The sequence below is a fragment of the Dendrobates tinctorius genome, unplaced genomic scaffold (assembly GCF_039654945.1).
Source record: "Dendrobates tinctorius isolate UK_male_01 unplaced genomic scaffold, ASM3965494v1 ptg000133l, whole genome shotgun sequence".
Lineage (NCBI taxonomy): Eukaryota > Metazoa > Chordata > Amphibia > Anura > Dendrobatidae > Dendrobates > Dendrobates tinctorius.
In genome coordinates this window covers 47,774,479-47,801,136 of record NW_027361801.1, presented here as the reverse complement: position 1 = coordinate 47,801,136, position 26,658 = coordinate 47,774,479, and the positions used below count along the sequence as shown (strand labels likewise).

General features: G+C 42.6%; 1 protein-coding gene across 1 annotated transcript in view; it reads left to right on the top strand.

Moving 5' to 3' along the window:
• Positions 1-26,658, top strand: part of NRK (Nik related kinase) — a 427,476-nt gene that overhangs the window by 388,283 nt on the left and 12,535 nt on the right. The window contains exons 30-31 of the mRNA XM_073543628.1: positions 6,248-6,407; positions 24,834-24,973. Of these exons, the coding sequence (XP_073399729.1) occupies positions 6,248-6,407; positions 24,834-24,973 (300 nt within the window). The remainder of the gene's footprint in view (positions 1-6,247; positions 6,408-24,833; positions 24,974-26,658) is intronic.

Here is a 26,658-nt window from a genome sequence, read left to right as displayed (position 1 = left end):
GTAGAGACCTCAATTAACTTCAGCTCTATTCCCATGTGTGCTTTAATTGCACCATTATAAGAACCTAGAGGAAATTATTGCACCATTGGCACCCGAATGAGTATATTGGGGTCTGCTGCGTTTCCATATGTACCAGGTGTTGCATTTTCCTAATAACACCAGCTATCTGTGTCTACATGTCTCCATCAGAGTAGAACAAATATTAATTACTTCTGGATTGCCCGTAGACTATAACTGTCCAGGCAGGCCACACTGATGCTCTACAACATTGCGGATGACCTGAATAAAAATCTACAAAAGAAATTCATATGGAAAGATTCATAATCCGCACCACAGGTGAATTCCCATGCAGAATGTGTGTGCCCCATGTGGGTGAGAGATGTAATGTATATTGCTCCCACCGTATTTTGCTGCAGATTTTAATTGCAGAAATATGCAGCTAAAATCTGCAACAATTCCATCTTGTGTCGACCGACCCCAAGTATAAATCCATCCATTTGAAACAAATGTAACAAGGATTTTGTTGCAGATTTTACTGAGGATGTTACCACTGGTACTTTAAAAAAACATCTACATGGTGAAAATCTACATACAAAATTGATATCCTGTGGATTTTAAAATCCAGAGTGCAGGTCAATTTCAGTGTGGAAAATTTCAGAAGCATATGAATGAGATTTGTAAAATGCCATCTCGAGCTAATGTATTCCATCCATTTTTTATTTTATCTGCAGAAATCTGCAAGTGAAATTCTCTATTTCATCTTGTGTGGTCCTCCCCATACACTTACAATTCTGCAATCTGCCACAAGGTGTGAGAACAGGCTATTAAAATGTACGATCATGAGAAATACAGTTTATTTAAAGGGGTGGTCCGAATCACAAATTCATTTTCATTTTAATTGCCTGTCTGTTTAATACCATAACCTAATCTATTTTCTAATATACTTTAATTAAAAATTCCATAACCTTCTCTACACTACCTGCTTTGTTTTATTTTTTTACTAGTTCCTTTGTGATGGTGCTTTGTATAAGAATCCCAGTGCATGCTGCGATACTCAAACAAAGCATCATCAGGGGTAGAGGCTGTGGTCACTGCTGCGGCCTCTGCCCCCTCCCTTAAACAAAGAGTCATCAGTGACCTTTGTTTCAGGGACAGGGCTAGTCCCTGCTCTACTGAGAATGAATCAGTTGTCAATTCTGACAGATGCTCAATAGATTGTTGTTAGTATGCGATTTGCACACTGACAGTGCACTCTCTCGCTGGCTCTGATCGGAAGAGGCACAACAGAGCGCAATTTCAGTGTGCATTGTAAGAGGATTACCATGCTATGCAGAGACCAGCATTGCACCCACATGTGACATCACTAGCAGGGGCAGCGCTCACTGACAGTGCACTCTGTTACCAGAACGTTACTGGGGGCCCCCTGATGACACTTCATTTGAATATCCCAGCATGCACTGTGATTCTCAAAACAAGTGTCATCAAAAAGGAAGTAATTAAAAAAATAAAGCAGTTAGATCATGTAGTTAGGGAAGAATGGGGACTTTTAATTAAAGTATATTAGAAAACAGATTATGGCACTAAGTAGGCATTTACTATGAAAATTAATTTTCATTTTGGACATCCCTTTAAAGTCCAAATAGAAATATTGTAGTGGTTGTAATGTAATGAAAGACAACCCATCATCATTTTTCTACTGTCAACTAAAAACAACTCTATTGATGTGACGACTCCTGGAGTGGACCCTCTGGGTCGTGGAACCAACCCACCCAGGGCAAGCTGACCTAGTGAGGACCAGCCCCTATACAGGGAGTGTCAGGGGCAAGCCCAAGGGGGTAAGGTACCACGACTGCTGGAACCAGGTGGCCGGCTCTCAGGAGACATGAGTGAGTGTGTCTAGCAAGGTGCAACAGGGAATGTGCAGACTACAGGGATGTGCAAAGCATGGACACAGGGACACGTAGGGTATAGGACAGTACAGGGCGAGTGTACGGTAGCACGAAGGGTACTGTACAATACAAGGCGTGTACACGAGAGTGCGCTAGATACTGGATAGTGTAAGGCGAGTACATGGGAGCACATATGGCACGCACAAACAAGCACGCCCGGGTGCAAGCAAAGCAGGGCGTGTGCAAAGGAGCACGCCTGAGTGCAGAGTTAGCCAGAGCGCGCGCTGGAAAGTGCACCTGAGTGCAGGGTCAGACAGAGCATGCACAGAGAGCACGCCTGAGTGCAAGGCTAGGCAGAAGGTGTGCTAAGAAGCAGGACAGGGCACAGAGCAGAGCGTGTGCTGGGAAGCATGGTAGAGCACAGAGCAGAGTGTATGAACGGAGCCTGTGCTAGTAAGCATGGCAAGGCAGAGTACAGGAACGGAGCACAAGGCAGAGTGCAAGAACAGAGCACAAGGCAGAGTATAGGAATGGAGCACAAGGTAGATGACTCAAATACAGCACACAGCCAGGCAAGGACCAAGCAGACCAAGCCAGGAAGCACAACAATAATCAGGCACCTCCCATAGGAAGAGGTAGCCTGATATAGGGCAAGAGCACAGGGACTTCCGGGTCAGGTCCTCCAGGACCGTAGAGAGGACATGGCTGCAGCTAGAGCCGAGAAGAGCGCACATGCGCACTAGCAACGTTGTGCAGCCATGGAACTAAGTACGAGAGGTGCGCATGCGCCCCCGTGGGACCCTTGGAGTGGCCGTGGCGCCGGAAGTGGTGGCGCTGGGAGCGGGGTCCCGCCCCCAGGTGAGGGTGGCGTGACAATTGATAAGTTAAAGTGATAGTTAGAGGACCTATCGCAAGGTCAGTAGGTTTTTTTTTTATATCTGATGCTCCTTTAAGTATTCTATTTTGTTTTTTGTTAAATCCGCCATATTGTTTCAGATATATGAAATTTTTTATTTAGTGCTAATTTTTATTTTCTTTGCAAGGGGGTGTGGCTCACCGGGTAATAAAGCTAGGCAGCCAAAAGACACGCCTCCCATAGAATCCTGTGAGCCACGCCCCCTTAGTAAAAACCAGAAAAACGTGAACTAAATAAAGAGGACCATATCTATACAACCATATGATTAAAAAAAAAAAAGAAAATCAGGGAGCAGCGGGAATACAAAAAGAGCGAAAACTGCCCAATTGACATGGCGAAAGGTCCTCTTTAAATATTACGAAGGGGCCTGATCTATTGTAACCCTTAAATTGCTACCTGGATTCCATATTAAACTATACATAGAAATAATTAATTTCCAATTAACGGAAGTCTTTTTTTGGCCTTAGTCATGAAAAGTAGAACAGCTAAAGAAAAAAATAGGCTTAATATTCTGAAAGAAATTATGTTCTTAATTTAAGGCTCCCCTTGGAGATTTTCTTGTGCTTTTTTTGTTCATCTAAAAATAAACATCTCCCCTCCCTGTTCAGTGTCAATGATCTGAAATAATGTGAGGATATTTTCCGTTCTTCTGCAGCCCATGGACCAGATAGCTCTGAATCTAAGTGTCATTTGATTTAAAAGGGCACTTTACTGATACCGGGGAGAGCAGAACAGATTGTCCTCAAAGGCTGCTGTTCTTTCCCTTCTGTCATGATGTTTTTTTAATCCTCTGCCCATATCTGTCTTTACCTCAACTTCTAATGAAAATACCAAGGCAACGAATAAAGATTTCCCTCCAGCTGTGGATACCAGTACTGGTATTACGGATAGTGATAGCGGAGAAATGGACATCAGAGGTTGACCTCCGATTGTTCTTCCTGGCAAGTAAATGTTTGTGTTTACGACATTTTCCATGCTCGATATCATCAGAATGGATAACCTATTTTATATTTAGGAACCTAGAAAGAGTCGTTATGTGCATGCTGAGAATTCTGGAATAGTGTACATTTTGTAACTGTGTTTATAATCTAGATTTCCACATATCGCATTTATCTGTAGATGTTTGGCTGCTTTTCAGATGCTGGTTTTATAGAGCTTGTCAAATGCCAAATGAAAGTCAATGCAAGGTACAAGTAGAGGGTCGTAAGGAGAAGGCAGTTCCTCCGCTTTTATTTTCCTTTCTCCACAAGGCATTATAATGGCACACGTGAAAGCAACGTCGTGCTTATGTGACGATACGAAACGGCATTCATATGGAGATATTGTGGAAATCCAGTAGGTTTGGCTTTTTTGCAGCTGCTGTGTTGTCATCATGTTGTGTTGTAGATGTGGTGAACCTGCACAGTATTATGATCTTTAGGTCAAGCGGCCAAAATGTTTGTTGACTTTTCATTCTCAGGCTGTTCCATTTATTGATAGTATTTGTACTGAGGTAGATTTAGCCAAAGAACATGAATGATAATGGTTGAAAGAAGTTTTTGAGTTTTGACATGTTCTTCATACTCATCTAGTTCCCCATATGAGTGATTTCATTATCTCTTGTTACCTTTTGACCAAATGTACTCTTTAAAGTGTATGTCAGTTCTGCTGACTTCACAATAAGCTATTACCGTATATCTACAGAATGGAATAACACTATTTTAATCATTATTTGACCTGCATTTTCCACCTCTGCAGGCACTCTCTAATTTCCACTTGTCTCTGAGCTAGTGGGCAGAAACTAGTTACTTTTGATGTCTCCCATACAGAGCATATACAGACATGAGGGATTCTTGCTACCCCGTCTCCATGTAGCACTCAGAAAGAAGCAGTAGCCACAATGAAGACATTACACAGCAGAACTTAGTGGTGTAGCCATGAATACAGCACCAGAATGAGATGAGTCATGTAAAAGAAGGAGCAGCTTGATCTGCATGTCTTTCTGCCTGTTCTATCACTGTGATGAGTTCTAACACATTCTCTTCCCTCCCCATAGACAATAATATGATCTGCAACATGACATCTCACTGTGCTGGCAGTCCATTTTTATATGTCCATGGCTGATTTCAGCTGTTTTTCGGGGGGGGGGGGGGGGCAGATGATGAGTTCAGAAGGCAGGAGGGGAGAGAAGTAATTCAAAAGTCAAGAAAGATGCAGATTTGTCTGTTAGGATATATTGCAAAGTTTTGACTGGTTATGAAAGTGACCATTTAAATATGTTATAGGGCTTAAAGAGAATCCAATTTATTATATATTTATGCTACTAATATGAGTATATGGTTGTCAGGATCACAATGCCCTGCTGCAAAAAAAAAAACACATTGCCTATCCTTCCATTTAACCAATGGTCCAAATATGAGATAACGTCATTGGGTAAGCACAGACATGTGACAATAATACAAGTATGCTCCCACCGGCATTCTCATACTTTAGCCGGTGATGAAGAAAACTCTTCTTCCTCGGGGACCTTTAAGTCTATGCATTATATGGATACCAATTGATTAAAGTTTCAATTGCTGCAACGGTACCTGCTGATGTTAAGTGTTACCAGAAGCTGACATCTTGCAATGAACTCTACACCGAGGGCCAGACACAATAAAAAGAGAGACTATGTTTAACATGAACAACCTAAAGGAATAAATCCTTAGTTTAGGTAGTATGAGTGATAGATAGATAGATAGATAGATAGATAGATAGATACAGTAGATAGAATAGATAGATACAGTAGATAGATAGATAGATACAGTAGATAGATAGATAGATAGATAGATAGATAGATAGATAGATAGATAGATGGAATAGATAGATAGATAGATAGATAGATAGATGGAATAGATAGATAGATAATCGGACTGGTGTGGGAAGGGCCCACCAGTACTATTGAATCTAGGGCCCCACTGGTCAGCTATATGTAAAAATAACCTGATCCTTATTACATAAACTTAGTTTTGCTTCTATATATTCTTAAACTGAGTAGTTTATTTAATGAATAATTAGAAGATACTTTTCTCTGTAAATATTAAATCAAGTGTTTGACTACTGCTTATTAGCACTGCTTCACAGGGGCCCACCGGGGAATTCACCTTCTTCCCTGTGGGCAAGTCCGAGACTAGATAGATATAGATAGATAAATAGATGATAGATAGATAGATACGGAGATAGATAGATAGATAGATAGATAGATACGGAGATAGATTGATATAAGATAGGTAGATGATGGATTGGTAGATATGAGATGGATAATAGATACATACATAAATGGATATGAGATCAGTAGATAGACAGGCCTAAATAATGCCCAGTAAACAGCTGGCTGTAAAGTCAGTTTTATTGTATTCTTATTGTGTCATTATGATTATTATTTTTGTAACGTGCTTATTACAAAGTATGATTATGATTTCAGATCCAGGGAAATATTCACCCTCATGCCATTATCATTCTTCCCAACACAAACGGCATGGAGCTCCTGCTGAGCTATGAAGATGAAGGGGTGTATATCGATACATATGGACACTTCACAAAGGAAACAGTTTTACAATGGGGTGAAATGCCAGCCTCTGTTGGTGAGTAGAAGATGCTTATCTATATTATAGAAGTATTCACTTAGAAATATAAGAAAAGTAAAGTATTTTCTATTTTTTTCCTCTATATATTTTTATAATTATGTTTAGTCACAATAATTCATCAGCATTTTATCGACCCTTTATTATCTATTTCATATCTACTGCTAACGTTCAGTGTTGTTTTATTTCTAAATATTTCTTCACGGTGGTCAAAGCTTCACATCCATCACTTCCAACAAATTCAACTACTGTATATCTAAGTCCCAAAAAATGCATATTAATGGAGAAATGGAGCTGATAGCTGTCAAAATAACTGCAATTATCTTACATGTACAGCCAGCTTTAAAATGAAGGAGGCAGAAGACATTACACAATCATTGTAATTAGCAGGATTTGCACAGCAAACACTTTTTTTTAGGCAATTTACATTCCAAATTTTAATTTGCTCTCCTTTACTTTTTTTTTCTAAGAGCCTTCAGCCCACACAAGAACCAAACCACCAAACTAGAAACTAGCTATGCCGTCATCTGATGTGTAACAGTAGGGGACTTTTCACTTTAATTAGTTTTCACAGACCGGACTACGACCTGCAGAACTTTGCTTAAGAGAGGGCAGATAATGAATTGTGATACACGACACATGGAAATGGAAATGCTCTGACCGTCATTAAGATTTCATTTACGCACAAGTCAGCCCTTTTAATTAAACAATGATCATTACTTTAACAACTGTGTTCCTTAATTTGATTGTATCAAAGGGATATGTAATTCTTGCTCCAAAGTGAATTTATTAATGATACATGTAGCTGCTGCTACAGCAAAGACAAATTACAGCCTACTGGAGTCTGCAAGTTTTCAGTAATATAAGAATGTCTAACTTTGGGAAGAAATATGTGAATCTCTCCATCAATACCTGTGGTAGAGAATATGTGAGCTGTAAAGGGAATGTACACACGTGGTCAAAATTGTTGGTATCCCTCGTTTAATGACAGAAATACCCACAATGGTGACAGAAATAGCTTGAATCTGACAAAAGTAATAATAAATCTAAAATTTATGAAAATGAACACATGAAAGTCGGACATTGCTTTCCAACTCATGAAATAGACCTGGACAGAAATGATGCTACCCTTAATATTTTGTTGAACAACCTTTTGAGGCAATCACTGCAATCAAATGATTCCTGTAACTGTCAATGAGACTTCTGCACCTTTCGACAGGTATTTTGGCCCACTCCTCAAGAGCAAACTGCTCCAGTTATCTCGTGTTTGAAGGTTGCCTTTTCCAGACAGCATGTTTCAGCTCTTTCCTAAGATGCTCAATAGGATTTAGGTCAGGGCTCATAGAACTCCGCCCACTGCTGTGATAAGCAGCTCACTGTCTACAGCTATGTACACTGACAGCCTGTGGGGGCGGGGGTAGCTTTCTCAGCTCTGCTGCACTGCTAAATCTAAAAACCCTGATTGTGTCTGAATGACTGCACCCAGTAATTAAGTGATACATGGTTGGATTCATCTTCTCTTTGTCTACATTACACTGCTCTCAGATGAGGTAGAAAAACCTGCTGACAGACTCACTTTAAGCAGCTCAAAAGATGGGCCCATTTACTGCCATTTGGGACCAGGCACAGTTTCAGTTTGTTTTGTACATGCTGTTTAAAAAGCTGTGGAAAATATTTCTCGTTTGGATATTTAAGAACGGTACTTTTTCGTCATTTATTTTCCTGATACATGGGGCTTCGTTTCTATGTCAGTCATTTGCTTTTCTTTTTTTTTTTAATGATATTGGGCGATACCAGTGAGAAAATAAGTAAAATTTGCCTGTTTTTCAAATTTTTTTATGCCCTCAAAGGACAGCTAAAATATATTTAAAAATACGCTCCCCATTCTGTAACAATTATTATTAGGCATATTTATTTTTTTTTACAGGGATGGCGGTAGTAACAGCAATTTGTATTGGGAGTATCATTTTTATTTTTCTATCTGCTATTTTTTATTTATTCTTACACATTGTGTCCCCCATAAGATCATAAAACATCTTTAGGGGGCATTTCAATATCTGAATATTTTTATTTTCATATTATTACACTTATAACTGGGGCTGGTATATTAGACTCTTTTGCAAGTACAATGCAACCTTTTGATTGCACAGCAGAGCTGTCTGGGATTCCTATGGCCATGAGCTCCTGCTCCCTCATTATACAGTACACAGTGATCTCATGAGCGCTGTTTATGGCAGAGGAGACGCCTTCTAAACTTTTAATTACTACATACACTGCTTCTTTAGCGCTGTGTCTTCAATGATGGAGAACAATCATGCAAATTTCACACTTACTGTCAGGAAGTGTTTTCAGCAGGCTACTTATCATCAGAGGCAGGATTACATTAAAAGACAATATCTTTATACATAGATGAGTTTAAGGGATCAATTAATTACAATAGACTGTGACACCTGTCCCTGATCCCCCTCCATTCACAATGACCTTTGCACAGGCTCATTAGATGCTGTAGCACAAATAATAGACAATATCTTAAAATACTGTTTCCCTAGTAGTGCCACACCGCTTTTAATGACCACTGAATACCATATCTGCCCAATTACAATATACCTACCTGTTTTCATAAATGTCATATACATCACTTTCTCATTTGGTCTCCCCTAAATGAAAACACAATTTGCTGATGAACAGGGGTCGAGATACACCTTTTCTTCTTTCTTGCCGGTTGAAAAAATGTCAGCAGCTTCTTGGGTGGCCAAGGAGTTGTCAGCTCTGCACCTGTGTTTTATGTATCTGGGTGGAAGCATAATTAATGATTTGGCACAATGATCACATTCTTATTTATATTATAATTAGTGATGAGTGAGCGTGCTGCATCTCTCGCCACTGTTCGACAAGCGCGATACATGCCGGGATTGTCTAACAGTGGATGAAAATTCAGCTTGTTGGGTGATCCAGAAGTTGTTAATTCGGCACCTGCGTTCCATATTTCTGGGTGGAGGTATAATTAACAATTTGGCACAATCATCACATTCTTTTTACATAACAATCTATGAAGAACACTACTGTTGCATTATGTGACATTATCATAAGAAGGTTTCTATTGTCCTTTTATTTTCTGTTTAGCTGTAATTTAATTCAATGCAATTTGTAAGAAAAATAATTCCAAAATAAACTACAGTAAATAAACTACGGTACTTATTTTAATACATTTCATTACAAAAGCATGATCCTTCACCCCACTAACGTGTTCACAACATTCTTCACGTTAAAACCTTATTGGCATCGGCAGGCACGAAGATGGCCAATCCACAGTGTCACCTTGATAGCCTGTTATGGCTGTTAATACTTTTGGGTTTTTACCCTGTCAAGATGCAATTATATTGGGCTTTAAGGATGCAGCATTTTTTTTTACATTCTAGGATCATATCATCCTAATTTTTCTGTCAATGCTAAACAAAAACATATTTCTGCACATTGTCTTAAAGTCCTGTCAGTTGGTTTCACAAGCCAATTTATTTTTCTTAAATGTGGAAAACAGTCCTTTTTTTCTAGAGTCCTGGACCCATTTTTTTGTTTCTGTGTTAATTTTTACAATCCTATTTTCCTTGTAAGATATAAAAAAAATACAATAAAAATTCTTATTTTCTCCTGCCTATAAACAGTGAAACAAGGATATTGACTTCCATTGCCATGTTTGATCTGCAGCCATGGATCAAAGTAGGAAAGGTCTTGTTTGTTTGGATATTGGTTTCTTTGGGGGGCAGGGGAGGGTTTGCAGACAATCACTCTGTAAAAGAAAACGGACTCGTGAAAAGGCACATTGATTGCAATGGAAAAAAAAAAACAGTCCCTTATACTTTTAGCATCAAGAAAGACATTACTGAACTTGAAAGGGTTCAAAGGCGTGCTACTAAAATGATAAATGGAGTTGGCTCACTACAATACCCAGAAAGGTTATCAAAATTAGGTCTATTTACTCTAGAAAAGAGAAGACTTAGGGGAGACCTAATATATATGTACAAGTATATCAGAGGGCAATACAGAGATCTCTCCAATGAACTGTTTGTACCAAGGACTGTGACAAGAACAAGGGGGCATTCTCTTCGTTTGGAGGAAAGACAATTTCTGCACCAGCATAGAAGAGGGTTCTTCACGGTAAGAGCAGTGAGGCTCTGGAATTCTCTTCCTGAGGAAGTGGTGATGGCCAACTCACTGAATGAATTTAAGAAAGGAATGGATGCTTTTCTTGTGAGTAACAGTATAGAAAGTTACAAATAACCTAATATTATAGGTAGATGGTTGACCCAGCTTAGGGGAAGGAATTTTTTTCCCAATGGAGAAAATTGGCTTCTACTCTGTGGGTTTTTTGCCTTCCCCAGGATCAACAATGCAGAACAGCTGCACTAAAAATAGGCTGAACTAGATGGACATAAGGTCTTCCTTCAGCCTTCAAAACTATGTTACTATGTAATGTACAGGTACACAAATGCGCTATGTGGCCAATGTACAAACATATATGTGAGATATGAGAAAAATATCATTTTGATTTCTGATGGAATTCCCCATCAAGATATGTTTGGACCAAAAATACTTGCTTTACACCACTGAGCCCCCTCCCTTGGCATGCATTCCAAAAGGCCTTGCAATGTTTATCTTTAATTAAAAACCAGGAACAAGCTCTTTGAAGCTCTTAACAGAAAGAGGTGAAGTCTTCTGCAGCCAGCTGGCTCCCTTTGTCTGACCAAGCACATGGAGATACCTTGGCAGAACAAGTCACAGCAGGCTCTGAGGTATTGAATCTGGAAAATGACCTATAATAACAGAATTCAATATCTCTGAGCATAGCCGAGTACATTCTCCGAATCGGCGTTCCTTCCCCCATATTCCCGTGTCTGGCAACCACCTGTAGCACCCTGCGTTATGGAGTTATAAAGCTTAGTCCCAGGAATTACACATGGTATTTAAATTTAGTCTCTATGCACAGATAAAATCCAGCGGAACCCAGCTTCGGGCGGAAAGTTATGGGCCATCCACGATTCTGGACAGAAAATCATTTTCTCAGATATGGGAGAAGGGAGGCAGCCTAACCCAGGGGTGGCAGTAGAGTGTGGGAGGGAACTGCCTGGGAGATATAAGGCAGTCCCTCCTTTTGGAACCATGTAACTAAGAATTTTGCGTTTCCATGTGGTCACCGCACACGTCAAATCGTCGCATGCAGACGCATCTGCATACAACGAATGTCCCTCCGTTACCAATGTTAAAGATAGGTACACAGGGAAGCGCAAGATGCATACAGAAGTAGGTGGAGCAAAGGCGGAGCTTCAGGGAGGAAGAAAGGAGGAAGTAGGCAGCAATCCGCAGCCCTCCTGAATGCAAGTGTGAAACCAGCCTTAGAGAGTACATGGCATGTTAGACCTCAAGCATTGCTGGAAGCAGATATTCTTGAAAATGTCCTGCACCTCAAGGATTTTATGAGCACCATAGTCACATAAATGTTGTGGAACAGTGATCACCATGTCAATAAGAAGCTTACCTATACATCCCCAATAATTTAAAGGGAACCTGTCACCAGTTTGTGCCTATATACTGTAAGTTACGGCCATCACTTTTCAGGGCAGATATACAGCATTCTATAATGCTGCTCCCATTCACTTCTAAACTCCTGGAACAGCATGTCCACGCTGAACTTTCCTCCCACCTCTCATCTAAATTGCTCTTTGACAATCTACAATCTGGTTTCCATCCCCATGAGTCCACTGAGACAGCCCTGACCAAAATTACCAACAACCTACTTACAGCCAAAGCTAACGGACAATACTCTACTCTATACTCTTCCTTCTAGACCTGTCCTCTGCTTTCGACACAGTTGACCACTGCCTCCTACTACAGATCCTCTCCTCCTTTGGCATCAAAGACCTCGCCCTATCCTGGATCTCCTAATACCTTTCCAAGCACACATTCAGCATCTCCCACTCCCACACTACCTCCTCATCCCACCCTCTCTCTGTTGGAGTCCCTTATGGCTCTGTTCTAGGACCCCTACTCTTCTCAATCTATACACTTGGCCTGGGGCAACTCATAAAGTCCCATGGATTCCAGTACCACCTTTATGCTGATGATACTCAGATCACCCTCTCTGGCCCAGACGTCACCTCTCTGCTGTCCAGAATCCCAGAGTGTCTATCAGCCATATCCTTCTTCTTCTCCTCTTGCTTCCTCAAACTCAGTGTGGACAAATCTGAACTAATCATCTTTCCCCCATCTCACAGATCTTCCTTACCCGATCTTTCTATAACAATTGATGACCTCACGCTTTCCCCCGTACCGGAGGTCCGCTGCCATGGAGTAACGCTTGACTCTGCCCTGTCCTTCAAACCGCACATCCAAGCTCTCTCCACCTCCTGTCGCCTCCAGCTCAAAAATATATATTTCCAGAATCCATCCCTTCCTCAACTCTAATTCTACTAAAATGCTTGTACATGCCCTCATCATCTCCTGCCTCGACTATTGCAACATAATTTTCTGTGGCCTCCCTGCTAACACCCTCGCACCTCTCCAGTCCATCCTTAACTCTGCCGTCCGACTAATTCATCTCTCTCCTCGCTACTCTTCCACTTCTCCCCTCTGCAAATCTCTTCACTGGCTCCCATTCCCTCAGCGTATCCAATTCAAATTACTAATACTGACCTACAAGGCCATCTATAACTTGTCTCCACCATATATCTCCCAATATCTTCCCTCACGTAATCTCCGGTCCTCTCAAGACCTCCTCTCCTCCACACTTATTCGCTCCTCACCCAACCGCCTCCAAGACTTCTCCCGAATAGCCCCCATCCTCTGGAATTCATTGCCCCAACACGTCTGACTATGAACCACAATCAGATCCTTCAGACGGAACCTGAAAACCCATCTCTTCAGGAAAGCTTACAGCCTGCAATGATCCCCGCTGCCTCCTCACCACTACTGGAGCTACCGCCTCACCATCACTGGAGCTGCTGCAACCCCCCAACCTAATGTAAGCCTGAAAGGGCAGGGTCCTCTCTCCCCTCTATATCAGTCTGTGATTGTTAGTTTGTTTACTGTAAGTGATATCTGCACTTTGTATGTTACCCCTTCTCATGTACAGCACCATGGAATCAAGGTGCTATATAAATAAATAATATTAATAATATACAGTGGGTACGAAAAGTATTCAGACTCTTTTAAACTTTTCACTCTGTTTCATTGCAGCCATTTGGTAAATTTAAAAAAGTTCATTTTTTTCTCCTTTTTTTCTCCTTAGTGTACACTCTGCACTACATCTTGACAGAAAAAAAACTGAAATGTGGACATTTTTGCAAATTTATTAAAAAAGAAAAACTGAAATATCACATTGTCATAAGTATTCAGACCCTTTGCTTTGTATTGAGTAGAAGCACCCTTTTGAGCTAGTACAGCCATGAGTCTTCTTGGGAATGATGCAACAAGTTTTTCACACCTGGCTTTGGGGATCCTCTGCCATTCCTCCTTGCAGATCCTCTCCAGTTGCATCAGGTTGGATGGTGAACATTGGTGGACAGCCATATTCAGGTCTACCCAGAGATGCTCAATTGGGTTTAGGTCAGGGCTTTGGCTGGGCCAGTTAAGAATGGTTAGAGTTGTTCTGAAGCCAGTCCTTTTTTTCTTTTAGCTGTGAGCTTAGGGTCATTGTCTTGTTAGAAGGTGAACCTTCAGCCAAGTCTGAGGTCCAGAGCACTCTGGAAGAGGTTTTCATCCAGGATATCTCTGTACTTGGCCGCATTTGTTTCCCTCAATTGCAACCAGTCATCCTGTCCCTGCAGCTGAAAAACCCACCCCATAGCATGATGCTGCCACCACCATGCTTCACTGTTGGGATTGTATTGCGCAGGTGATGAGCAGTGTCTGGTTTTCTCCACACATACCGCTTAGAATTATCACCAAAAAGTTCTATCTTCATTTCATCAGACCAGAGAATCTTATTTCTCATAGTCTGGGAGTCCTTCATGTGTTTTTTTAGCAAACTCTATGCAGGCTTTCATATGTCTGGCACTGAGGAGAGGCTTCCGTCGGGCCACTCTGCCATAAAGGCCCGACTTGTGAAGGGCTGTAGTGATAGGAGAAAGTTCCACAAAGTCAACTATCTCCTTACTGCATCAGTGGAGCACAGCCAGAGTGATCTTGGGGTTCTTCTTTACCTCTCTCGCCAAGGCTCTTCTCCCACGATTGCTCAGTTTGGCTGGACGACCAGGTCTAGGAAGACTTCTGGTGGTCCAAAACTTCTTCCAATTAAGGATTAGGGAGGCCGCTGTGCTCTTAGGAACCTTGAGCACTGCAGAAATTCTTTTGTAACCTTAGTCAGATCTGTGCCCCTTGCCACAATTGTCTCTGAGCTCCTTGGCCAGTTCCTTTGACCTCATGATTCTCATTTGGTCTGACATGCACTGTGAGCTGTGATGTCTTATATAGACAGGTGTGTGCCTTTAAAAATCAAGTCCTATCAGTTATTTAAACACAACTGGACTCCAATGAAGGAGTAGAACCATCTCAAGGAGGATCACAAGTAAATGGACAGCATGTGACTTACAGTGCCTTGCGAAAGTATTCGGGCCCCTGGAACTTTTCAACCTTTTCCCACAAATCATGCTTCAAACATAAAGATACCAAATGTTAATTTTTGGTGAAGAATTAACAACAAGTGGGACACAGTTCTGAAGTTGAACGAAATTTATTGGTTATTTTAAATTTTTGTGGAAATACAAAAACTGAAAAGTGGGGCATGCAATATTATTCTGCCCCTTTAACTTAATACTTTGTTGCGCCACCTTTTGCTGCGATAACAGCTGCAAGTCGCTTGCGGTATGTTTCTATCAGTTTTGTACATCGAGAGACAGAAATTCTTGCGCATTCTTCCTTGGCAAACAGCTTGAGCTCAGTGAGGTTGGATGGAGATCACTTGTGAACAGCAGTTTTCAGCTCTTTCCACAGATTCTCGATTAGATTCAGGTCTGGACTTTGACTTGGCCATTCTAAAACCTGGATACATTTATTTGTGAAACATTCCATTGTAGATTTTGCTTTATGTTTGGGATCATTGTCTTGTTGGAAGATAAATCTCCGTCCCAGTCTCAGGTTTTTTACAGACTCCAACAGGTTTTCTTCAAGAATGGTCCCGTATTTGGCTTCATCCATCTTCCCATCAATTTTTACCATCTTCCCTGTCCATGCTGAAGAAAAGCAAGCCCAAACCATGATGCTGCCACCACCATGTTTGACAGTGGGGATGGTGTGTTCACGGTGATGTGCTGTGTTGCCTTTACGCCAAACATATTGTTTAGCATTGTTGCCAAAAAGTTCGATTTTGGTTTCATCTGACAAGAGCACCTTCTTCCACATGTTTGGTGTGTCTCCCAGCTGGCTTGTTGCAAACTTTAAACAAACACTTTTTATGGATATCTTTGAGAAATGGCTTTCTTCTTGCCACTCTTCGATAAAGGCCAGATTTGTGCAATGTACGACTGATTATTGCCCTATGGACAGACTGTACCACCTCAGCTGTAGATCTCTGCAGTTCATCCATAGTGATCATGGGCCTCTTGGCTGAATCTCTGATCAGTCTTCTCCTTGTTTGAGATGAAAGTTTAGAGGGACGGCCAGGTCTTGGTAGATTTGCAGTGGTATGATACTCCTTCCATTTCAATATGATCGCTTGCACAGTGCTCCTTGGGATGTTTAAAGTTTTGGAAATCATTTTGTATTCAAATCCGGCTTTAAACTTCTCCACAACAGTATCATGGACCTGCCTGTTGTGTTCCTTGGTCTTCATGATGCTCTCTGTGCTTCAAACAGAACCCTGAGAGTATCACAGAGCAGGTTCATTTATACGGAGACTAGATTACACACAGGTGGACTATATTTATCATGATTAGTCATTTAGGACAACATTGGATCATTCAAAGATCCACAATGAACTTCTGGAGTGAGTTTGCTGCACTGAAAGTAAAGGGGCCGAATAACATTGCACGCCCCACTTTTCAGTTTTTGTATTTCCACAAAAATGTAAAATAACCAATAAATTTCGTTCAACTTCACAATTGTGTCCCACTTGTTGAGTCTTCACCAAAAATTTACATTTGGCATCTTTATGTTTGAAGCATGATATGTGGGATAAGGTTGAAAAGTTCCAGGGGGCCGAATACTTTGGCAAGGCACTGTAAATATGAGTGTCTGAGCAAAGGGTCTGAATACTTATGACCATTTGATATTTCAGTGTTTCTTTTTTAATAAATTTTCAAAAATTACTACATTTCTTTTTTTTTTTTTTACAGTGGGGTGCACAGTTTACATTAATGAGAAAAAAATGAACATTTTTGAATTTACCAAATGGCTACAATGAAACAAAGAGTGAAAAATTGAAAGGAGTCTGAATACTTTCCGTACCCACTGTATCTTCCCCCAACCTGACCTGCAAGAGTAGAAAAATATATTTTATTATACTCGCCTGGGGGTGGTCCGGTTTGAGGGGTGTCGCAGGTCTTGGTCCAGCGCCTCCCATCTTCTTGTGATGCCGTCCTCCTTCTTGCTTCGTGTGGATGATGCGTCCCTGCATTATCCACACTGACTCCATGGCACCGCGCTTCTGTGCAGGCGTACTTCTCTGCCTTCTGTGTTGAGAACAGAGCAAAGTACTGCAGTGCGCAGTCGCTGGGCCTCTCTGACCTTTTCCGACACCTGCGCACTGCAGTACTTTGCTGTGCCCTCAACAGGGCAGAGAAATACATCTGCACAGGAGCGCTGTGCCATGGAGTCTGTGTGGATAATGCAGGGACACGTCATCCACACGAAGCAAGCAAGAGGGTGGCATCGCAAGAAGATGGGAGGCGCCGGACCAAGAAGAGCAACACCCCTCGGACCGGACCGCCCCGCGGGTGAGTATAATAAAACTTATTTTTCAGTTCTTCCAGGTTGGGTTGGGGGCTGATATACAGCATTATAGAGTGCTGTATATAAGCCCAGAAAGGTGATGGCCATAACTTACATCGGCCAAAACTGGTGACAGGTTCCCTTTTTATTTAGATTCAATACTGGTGAACTGTAATGCTCAACTGATATGTGGCTCATCAAAGCAATTGTCACATAAAGACAACGCCGTCCATACATCCTATTTGGTATATTTTACTTATATAGCGTCCTGCTCTGTAGTGCTTTACAGATATCATCTCTGACCCCATTGTGGCTCATAATCTAAACTGCGTATTTTTGGAGTGTGGGAGGACAATGGAGAATTTGGGGCAAACCCACGTAAATATGGGGAGAACACACAAACTCCTTACAGATGTTGTTCTTGGAAGAATTTGAACACAGGACCAAAGCTCCAGTGTTAACTACTGAGCCACCGTGCTGTCCATATGAATACTTTAGATGTAGGAACCTCCCATTAGAAGCTAGAATGGATAGGGATTCTGGTTGGCTAGAGGTGACCTTCTATTACAAAGATAGCCATACATCTAATAGCTTCCCGACTGTTTGCTGAGGGTACGTGAGCTGGGACTAGAGCAATCAGATGGTTACACTTTTACTGACATTTTTAAAAGTCTGTCTATGATAAGACTTTCACCTTCATAAGCGTACAAGACAAGTGCTGCCTGTGCATGGAAATCATAGCATCTTTTGCAGGCTTCCTATGAGCAGGATTACGACCAGAAGAACACTTGTCTGTCTCCATTTCCCCGATGTAAACAAGCAAGATCTATGATAAAAGCTTCTTAGAAGGTGGCAAGAGGCTGTTTATTCAGTCAATATTTGACTTTTTCCTTAGAGATGATGCCTAATGTTAATCAATAGCTTAATCGCTTTCTGGCCGTAGATTTCCACCATTTTTCCGGTATCCGTCAGGAGGGCCGGCATGTTTTTACTATCTTTTCAGCTGTAGAAGTATATACACCGGCCGTGTTTTATCAGCGTGCACTGTCAGCTGTAATCTCACATGGACGATGAGACTTCTACTTTATGCAATCAATTTGTAGGAATACATTAGTGGATAGCGGGACAGGTTTAGGGGGCTTGATTTTCTCTTATATGGCTGGAGTCAAAAGCAAATGTACAAATCCAAATGTGAGTTAGCCAATGATCGCTAGAGAGATATTGTGCTGTTGTCATAAAAATATTTATCTAAATAAATGAAAGCCTATAAAGCCTGGTTTAAAATGAATTGTTAAAAAAAATGTACAATACAAGCTGCATGCATCATTAAAAAAGACCATATCAGGCCGGTGTACTTACTGTGAATATCAGAATGGCTGCATAATTCTTTTACGATAGTTTAAAATCAATCTCCTCCCACTTAGCCTGATTGACAGTTCCTCAGTGTCCTTCCTGCTGATAGAATCTCACACTGCTCATTACAAGCTGCAGCAATGAGTAGGGACGAGCGGGTGGAGATTGAATGCACTTGTATTCATGAGCTCTCTATAGCTGGACTTCCATCATGTTCACCTTTATATGAGGCTTTACACAGCGTTTCTGACATGGTATTTCAAAGTAGGTGCACCAGCCTCATCAGGACTAAGAGAGCTATTTATATGCAGCTTGTATTGTGAAATCTGGTGATAGTTATGCCGTTTCCACTGCTTTTAATTGCTCCTGAAACTACTTTGCAAATAGTCTGATAGTTTTTGTGCACACAGCCCCTGTGTTGACATGTGTTTCCATTGTTAAACTTCAAACAGACCCTAATATTGTTCTTTTTTCACAATTGCTTTTTTTGCCTTCACCTTATACCCAACTAATTTTACCCAAATATCAAACACACTTGGAGCAGCCACTAGAGGGGATGTTTAGGCAGATACTAAAGTTGGAATCCACGGCTTATTGCATCACTTCTGATGTTATTACCTACTGATAAATGTATTTTTAACAGTTTTTGGCCACTTACGTACAGACTGGAAAGCCTAAACGTTATGGGCACAATCTCATGCATTTATGGCAAATCTACAATATGTCATAAATGTGTGATATATGGATCCAGAGGCTGATTATGGAGGTGTAAGAAAAAGGACCGAGCCGGGGGTACCTCTTTTACGCCAGGTCCGGAACTGTCGGAGCTGTCTCCTCTGTTGTCCGGGGGAAAGCTTAGAGACCCAGATCGACCTTTGCATTTGTTAGCAGGGGCGTGGCTAGGTTTAATAGGGGAGCGCACGCACGGCAGCGTTCAGACTTGGCAGGAAGAGACAGCACGCGGCAGGAAGAAGCAAGTGCTCTGTCCCCTGAGCACCGGGGCAGTGTAGGCCCGCACTGCAGCATTCATGCTAGCATTGCCAGAGACTGTGATCAAGAACGTGCTGAGCGTCTGCTGCCTCCCGAAAGGCTAAGTGACAGAGACTCCGGGCCCATGCCGCGCGCCTGCCGCCTAAAAAAGACCGGGCATGCTGTCGGCAACTGTACCCTGAAACCTCGGTCCATACCAGTCAGGCCACGATAAGCTCCGGCCAGACGCTGAACTCTATTCCTCTGCAAGCCTGCTTTCCCGGAACCTGGAACAAGCGTCAGTTAGCAAGGATTCGCCACTCTCCCAGGACCCTGCTCATCCACGTCTGGAGGACTAGGCCGGACTCACCGCACGCTGACTGCTTTGGCGATATCTTACTGCTCGTGGACATTCCACTCTGGGAGTCGCCTGGACCGGATAAGTTATACGTTTAAGATTTGTTTGTTTGCTCTCCTTTCTACCTGCATCATACCCATACCCTGCCTTATCCCAATTTAACAATTCTGCTCCCAGTGTGGATTAAAAATCTGTTGTAAAAACTGTTAATCCCTTGCTCTACCTCCTGTCCGTTACTGCATCCTGCAACCACCTGCTCACAAAGGTTTGACCACACAGCCCTCAAAAGGGGTTATCCTGGACTTTAACATTGATGGCCTATCCTAAGGATAGGTCATCAATGTCTGATCGGTGGGGTTGCGACAACCTGAACCCCTGCAGTTTAGCTGTTCCCGGTGTTGGCCAGAACTACTCAATTAAGGAGCTGCACAGTTCCTCTGACTGTATAATGGCCTTGGCCGGGTACTGCACATCCGCCCCTATTCAAATTAATGGGGGGTGGATGTGCAGTACCTGGCTGCTGCCACTATTCCATCAATTGAGCTGTGTAGCTCCATAATTGAGAAGTTCAGGCTGGCGCCAACACTGGGAACATCTGATCAGCGGGTGTACTGGGTGTCGCACCCCCACCGATCAAACATTGATAATCTATCCTAAGGAGAAGCCATCAATGTTAAAGTCCAGGACAACCTCTTCTACTGGATGTGCAAGCTGTAGTTTGTTAGACCTGGCAGAATGGAAGTCATGGGAGCCTTACTCTTCCAATAAGTAGGTAACCCAGGTGTTTGATACCCTCTTATCAAATATTTATTGTGTATTCATAAATTTACTTAAAAAATAGAGGTAAAGTAAAAAAACAAAAAACTTACAGTAGATTATTTTTTAATTTTTTTTTTAGGTCATGGAGACATCTTCTATACTCATAATTAAAATATTATTTTATGTAGATGTTTTATGCATTTATACTTTGGATTCTTTTATATATTTGCACCTAACAAACTAGAGGTGCAAGTAGTGTAGTATATCACCTTAGAATGTCATTTCTATGTATATTTCCCATCTGGTATTATTGCTTAGTATAGCTACCTGATGACCTTAACAGGTAGGTTTTCTAGAATGATTTCAGAGTCAGGCTGAGGTCAAGTTTACAAGGGAATAAATCAGACCTGAACATTCATGTATAAACACAAATCCTATAAATAATCTTCATATATCAGCCCCGTAAAGGACATTCCGTGATCCGGCCTGAACATGGCATCAGGTGCAGATCTACGGATGTCATACTGAGTTCCTATGCCTCATTACACTCAGCTGCTTTGTACTTTTGGCCTCAACCTTCGATGTATTATAAAGCGTGTACAGTTTTTTTATATTTCACCCTAGCTCCCAACACAACAAAGTGCACGCCTGTCAGAGTGGAGTGAAAGTGTTAGGGACGGCGGAACGCATTAAATATAAAATAATAGAAAGTGCGTTCGCCGCCTGGGGTCCACCGTGCAGAGGTGTTAAACTGCTGCTATATAATGGCAGATGCACAATATGGCGGTATATCGCACACGGGTTGAACGTCACCCGGTGTGCACTGGGCGTACTCTGTTATATTTACAGAGGCGCCTTAAGGCATAAACATAAATGCTGAGCCTGTTGACCTCAGCGGTGTGTATATGGTCACAGGACTCGGGCCCAAGACACAGGGTCGGTGTCCGTCTAGACCTACCGTGCGTGCAGCGTCGCTATGCCCACAAGTGCTGCTGACTGCAGCGCGGCATATAACTCAGCCGCTATACGACAATGCCCAGGAGGGGCGCACTGTTGGACGCTAGCTCTGTGGAGATGAGCACCGTGGCTTGTAGCATGCCACTGACTGGCGCTGACTCTAAGGCTAAGTCCCTATCCACGCACGTAATATCAGAGGGAGGGGATCTTAATGAGTCATTCGCAGGTTCATGCATCCATCATCATTCACACAGTAGCAATTAGAGACTACACTAGCGCATGGCTGAGCGGCCATGCGGACCTTTTATAGCCATGCGGGACCTTCCAGATCTCTGGGATGGACCAATCGGATCAGGAGAAGGACCTGAGCACGTGACTCCCGATCTCCAATGGGAGATCGTCTCGTGAGCGTGCCCAGTAGCGTGACGAGAGGACTTAGCCACTGGAGTGGTTGGCTACAGGGCAGCCTGCGCTGCTATTGCTGACCCAGAGGTGGCAGCAACAACCAGTCCTACAGAGCTGGTCTGAGTAGAGTGCCTGTGACGCCGAGATTGCTGTGCAGGCTCCTGAGCAGTCGGAGAAGAATGGGAGACCGCAGGATGCAAGGCTCTGGATTCCCGCTGTGCAGCTGCAGGAAACCGACGCCTAACAGAAAACCATTACAAAATGATTTAAAGGGTTTGTCCTCAGCAAAATAATAACATACTTTAAGGATGCTGCAGGCTGTTAAAGCAGCAGTATGGGAGTAATTACTTATATTGCCTTTTCATCAAAAATATATAGCTTCACCCCACCAAACTGTTGCGCCACTTTTGACTCCTTTTCATCAAGGGCATGATTACAATGACAGGTAACATTTCTCTGCACCATTGATTATACAGGATCCCTCAATCACAACAAATGTCATAGCTAACCCTGCTCTCCCTCCCTTCACAATGACTTTTGCACATGCTCATTAAACACCTCTGTTGTGAGTTCATTTTTCCCTTCACCATTGAGGTCTGATGAACTCCCTCCTCTGGTGAAGGAAGGTAGTGAGACTGATTACCAAACACCTGGGCAGCTAGATGATAACTGGGTGGCTGGAATTGAGGACTGGATATAAGGCTGCCGACGCCCTTCTTCCTGGCTGGTGATTTTCCTGCTGGATTCTTGGAGACCAGTCTGATTCCTGCGTCTCAAAGCTAAGTTTTTCTGCTCTGCTTTGTACTCTTCAGTTTTGTTTTTGTTTTGCCTTGTTTTTTGGGAGTTCTGCCATCCCCGGCCGGGGGTGAGCTGAATTCCATTTTTGTCTCTGATCTGTTGATCTTTCGCTCTGTCTTCAGAATATACCTGAGTGCTGATATAGTCTTTTGAAGCCTAGCGACTTCATGGCCTGCTTTTCCTATCAGTCGGTTGGCTCATTTTGATAGGGTTTTTGCGGATGGCAGACAGCAGCTTTCCTATCCTGTCCTATCTAGTTAGCTTGGGCCCCATCATTTGCTTCACCTATCTTTCTATCTGTGTTAGTGTTTTCATCTTGCTTCACCGTCATTATATGTTGGGGGCTGCCTATTGCTTTGAGGTCTGCTCTGGGGCAGTTTAGTTTTTCCCCTTTCTGTCTTTGGGCTGTGTGGCTCTCCGGCTGTGGTCGGGGGGTCTGGGGCGCCGTGGGGGCCCCCCGCGGCTGCTGCTGGTTGTTGTGGGTGGGTTCGGGGGTCTGCGGTCCGGTGGCTGCCGGCCTCCCTGGTTTTTCTGGACTTGGCTGGTATTTTGTTTTTTCCTCCTTCGGTGACTCATCATAGCACACCTCGATATGAAAGATGGAGTTAGGGTCTGACTATTGTGGATAAGTACATGTGTTGTTTCCTGAAACAACAGGAAGTTAGAGTCTAAAAAAGCACCAGTGGCTGAGAGAAAATTGCAAGATTTCTGTTTTTGATTTTTAATACAGATTATAATATCTAAAAAAAAGTTGTAAAAATAGAAAAAATTAACACAAAAAAACTGATGATAGGACATTTTGTCATGTTAGCTAAAATGACCTGCGGTTTTACCTGCGGATTGGCCAGCGGTTTTCCCCTGCGTTTTGACACCTGGACAATGGAATAGGTGGCAAACCGCAGCGGAATCCGCAGAAAGAATTGACATGTCATTTCCTTCTACGGATACAAAACTGCAGCTTTTCTGCAGTTGAAAATCCGCAGCATGTTCACAGCGGATTATAAATCACATAGACTTACATTGTACTGTACACTGTCTGCAGAACTTCTGCGGATCCGCAGAGGCCAAATCCGCAGCGGATCCGCAGCAGAATCCGCAGCGTGTGCACATAGCCTAAAGCTACACTGCACCCAGGTAATAAAAGTTAACTATACATTTACGCTATCTCCTGCCTTATGTTTGCGTCTCATGCATCTTCCACTCAGATCATTGTTAAAGAAGCACTCCTCACACCAAAGTTTTTATCTTAATATATTGTAATCATATTACTGTTTATAGCACTGTGTACTTACAATTGCTCATTTTGCCTTTCTACCCAGATAATTCTTCTCTTTTCCATTAGGTCTATGACATCACGTGATTAAAGAGTGACTAGCTGAATCTTTCTACACTCTATGTAGAAACAGGAATGTCTCTCTTCCTTTCAGGATTCATCATTAGAACTACAATTCTACCTCACTGCAAAGTCCCTGGCAGGGGAAGAAGCGGTGCAGCTGGGTCAGGAATTGAAGAGGAGGTGGAGCTGGGCTGAGAATGACTTTGCAGTGATGTAGAATTATAATTCTAATGACGACTCATGTAGGAAAAATAAATTTCCTGTTTCTACATAGAGCAGAAAAAAAAGAGAAGCATTAACTGGGTAAAAAAGCAAAATGAGCAATTGCAAGTACACAGTGCCAAATATTATGATGATTGCAGTATATTAAGATCATAACAACTTTGATGGGAGGAAGAGGGCTTCTTTATAGTGTTTTTGGAAGAAGGAGGAACTTAAACGCTGACCTGGCATCTTGTGAATATTTTTGCTCAGCTATTTAAAACCTCCCTGTTCGCTTTTGTAATTTGTAGCTAAGGCAATGCAACAGCCTCATCCTTAAAATTAACCACTTACATTTACCCTTTTGCAGCATACCTTCAGTCCAATCAGATTATGGGCTGGGGGGAGAAGGCAATCGAGCTGCGTTCTGGAGAGACGGGAACTCTAGAAGGGGTGTTCATGCACAAGAAGGCACAGAAGCTAAAATTTTTGTGTGAAAGAAATGACAAGGTAAATCTCATCTAGGAATGCTATCAACTATGAGCAAAATAAAGGAAATGTGTGTTGGTTACCAGCGCTCACTGTTAGAAGACTCATGTAGTATATTTTCTTAGAAGATTTATACAGAGTAGGAGATATTCATTCATTCATTCTTCAAGATAAAAACTGATAGCCTAATAGTAATTAATTCTGTTCATATAGACGTTGATGAATTCTCTTTTTTCCAAAACCTGTATGACAACCGACTATATGTAATGGCCACAAACCCATTCCTACGCCATATGTAATAGTAAAATATGGACCAAGAGTTCTTGTTGCTCCAAGCTGTACTATTTACAGCAGTCAACATCCTGCTGCAATGAACGCAGGTAATGCCGATTTTCCACTCCTTAATTATCACTGTCAAAATCAACTGCAATTAATTTTTACATAGAGAGAGGGCATCCTAAAAAATGTAAAGATACAATGTTGCTGCTGTTGTAACAGCCAAAAGAATGAAATTATTATATTTATGCAATTCCAATTCTCCCCCTCAATAAAATTGGTCCACTTTGGAAAATTTAAAGAAAACAAGAACCCAATGATTTGGAAACCTCTTGTCCCAATATCTTATTCACAGTTGAATATAGAACACAGTTCAAATGGTGAAATTTGGACATTTTTCCATTTCATTTGAAAAAGTAACAAATTTAGAAACTGATGGCAGGAACAGATCTCAAAAAAGTTGGGACAGGAATAACAAAAGGCTGGATAAGTAATTAAAAACAGTTGGAGGGTCAATTTTCAACTAAGTCACATGACTGTGTAAAAAAAGAGCAGGTTAGAGAGGCAGAGTCTCTCAAAAGCAAAGATAGTCAGAGGTCACAAATCTATAAGAACTGTGTCTCAAAATTGTGAAACAATCTCAGAAGAATTTTCTTCAGTTGGAAAGACTTTGATACTGGAGAAATTCATGTACACAAAGGACAAGATTGATGGTTAATATTGAATGCTCAAGGAGGGGGCTGGGGAGGGCACAGCCTGGAGGAAGCCCCCTATGACTGCAGTGGGCGGGCAAGTTTTTAAACTTGTTTTGGCCCTGAAGGATATGATTGGCGGGGACGGGGGCTAGGGGAGGAGTGTGGGGTGGGGGCAGCCTGGACAGTGGGGAGAAAGTGCGGGAAAGCCTCACTCGGGAGCTGCAAGCAGAGGAGCGAAGACCCACCTTACAGTGCAGAGAAGAAGATGGAGACCGTTGAAGATCTGTTGTCCCGGCTCCAGGACATGGCACAGTCCAGGAGGGGAGGATGGCTTCAGACCCAGCTGTCCTCCCTCCTCAGGGCAGCCGATTCACCGGGAACCAGCCAGCGTGGATGAAGGACGCGGCCCCCAGAAAGATTGTCACCGGAGGTGACAGCGCCTCAGCAGGCGACGGCTGCGGAGCCCCTCCAGGGACCCTGCGGGCGGCGCACAGTGGGGTACCTTCTCCCCCCCAACGCCCGTCCCAGCAGGAATCCGCCCAGCCGGCCCACGGGCGCAAGCAGGAGGAGAGTGGGAGCCGCACAGGAACAGCAGGCCAGACCGGAAGCAAGGGCGGGGGCCGAAGTATCGCTGGGTGCGGCGGCACAACGGCAGCTCCCAGGAGCAGGCTGCGGCAGGCCTGCGCCACAATGGCGGGGCGGGCAGAGGGAGCGGGCGACGACGCTGAGGACGGC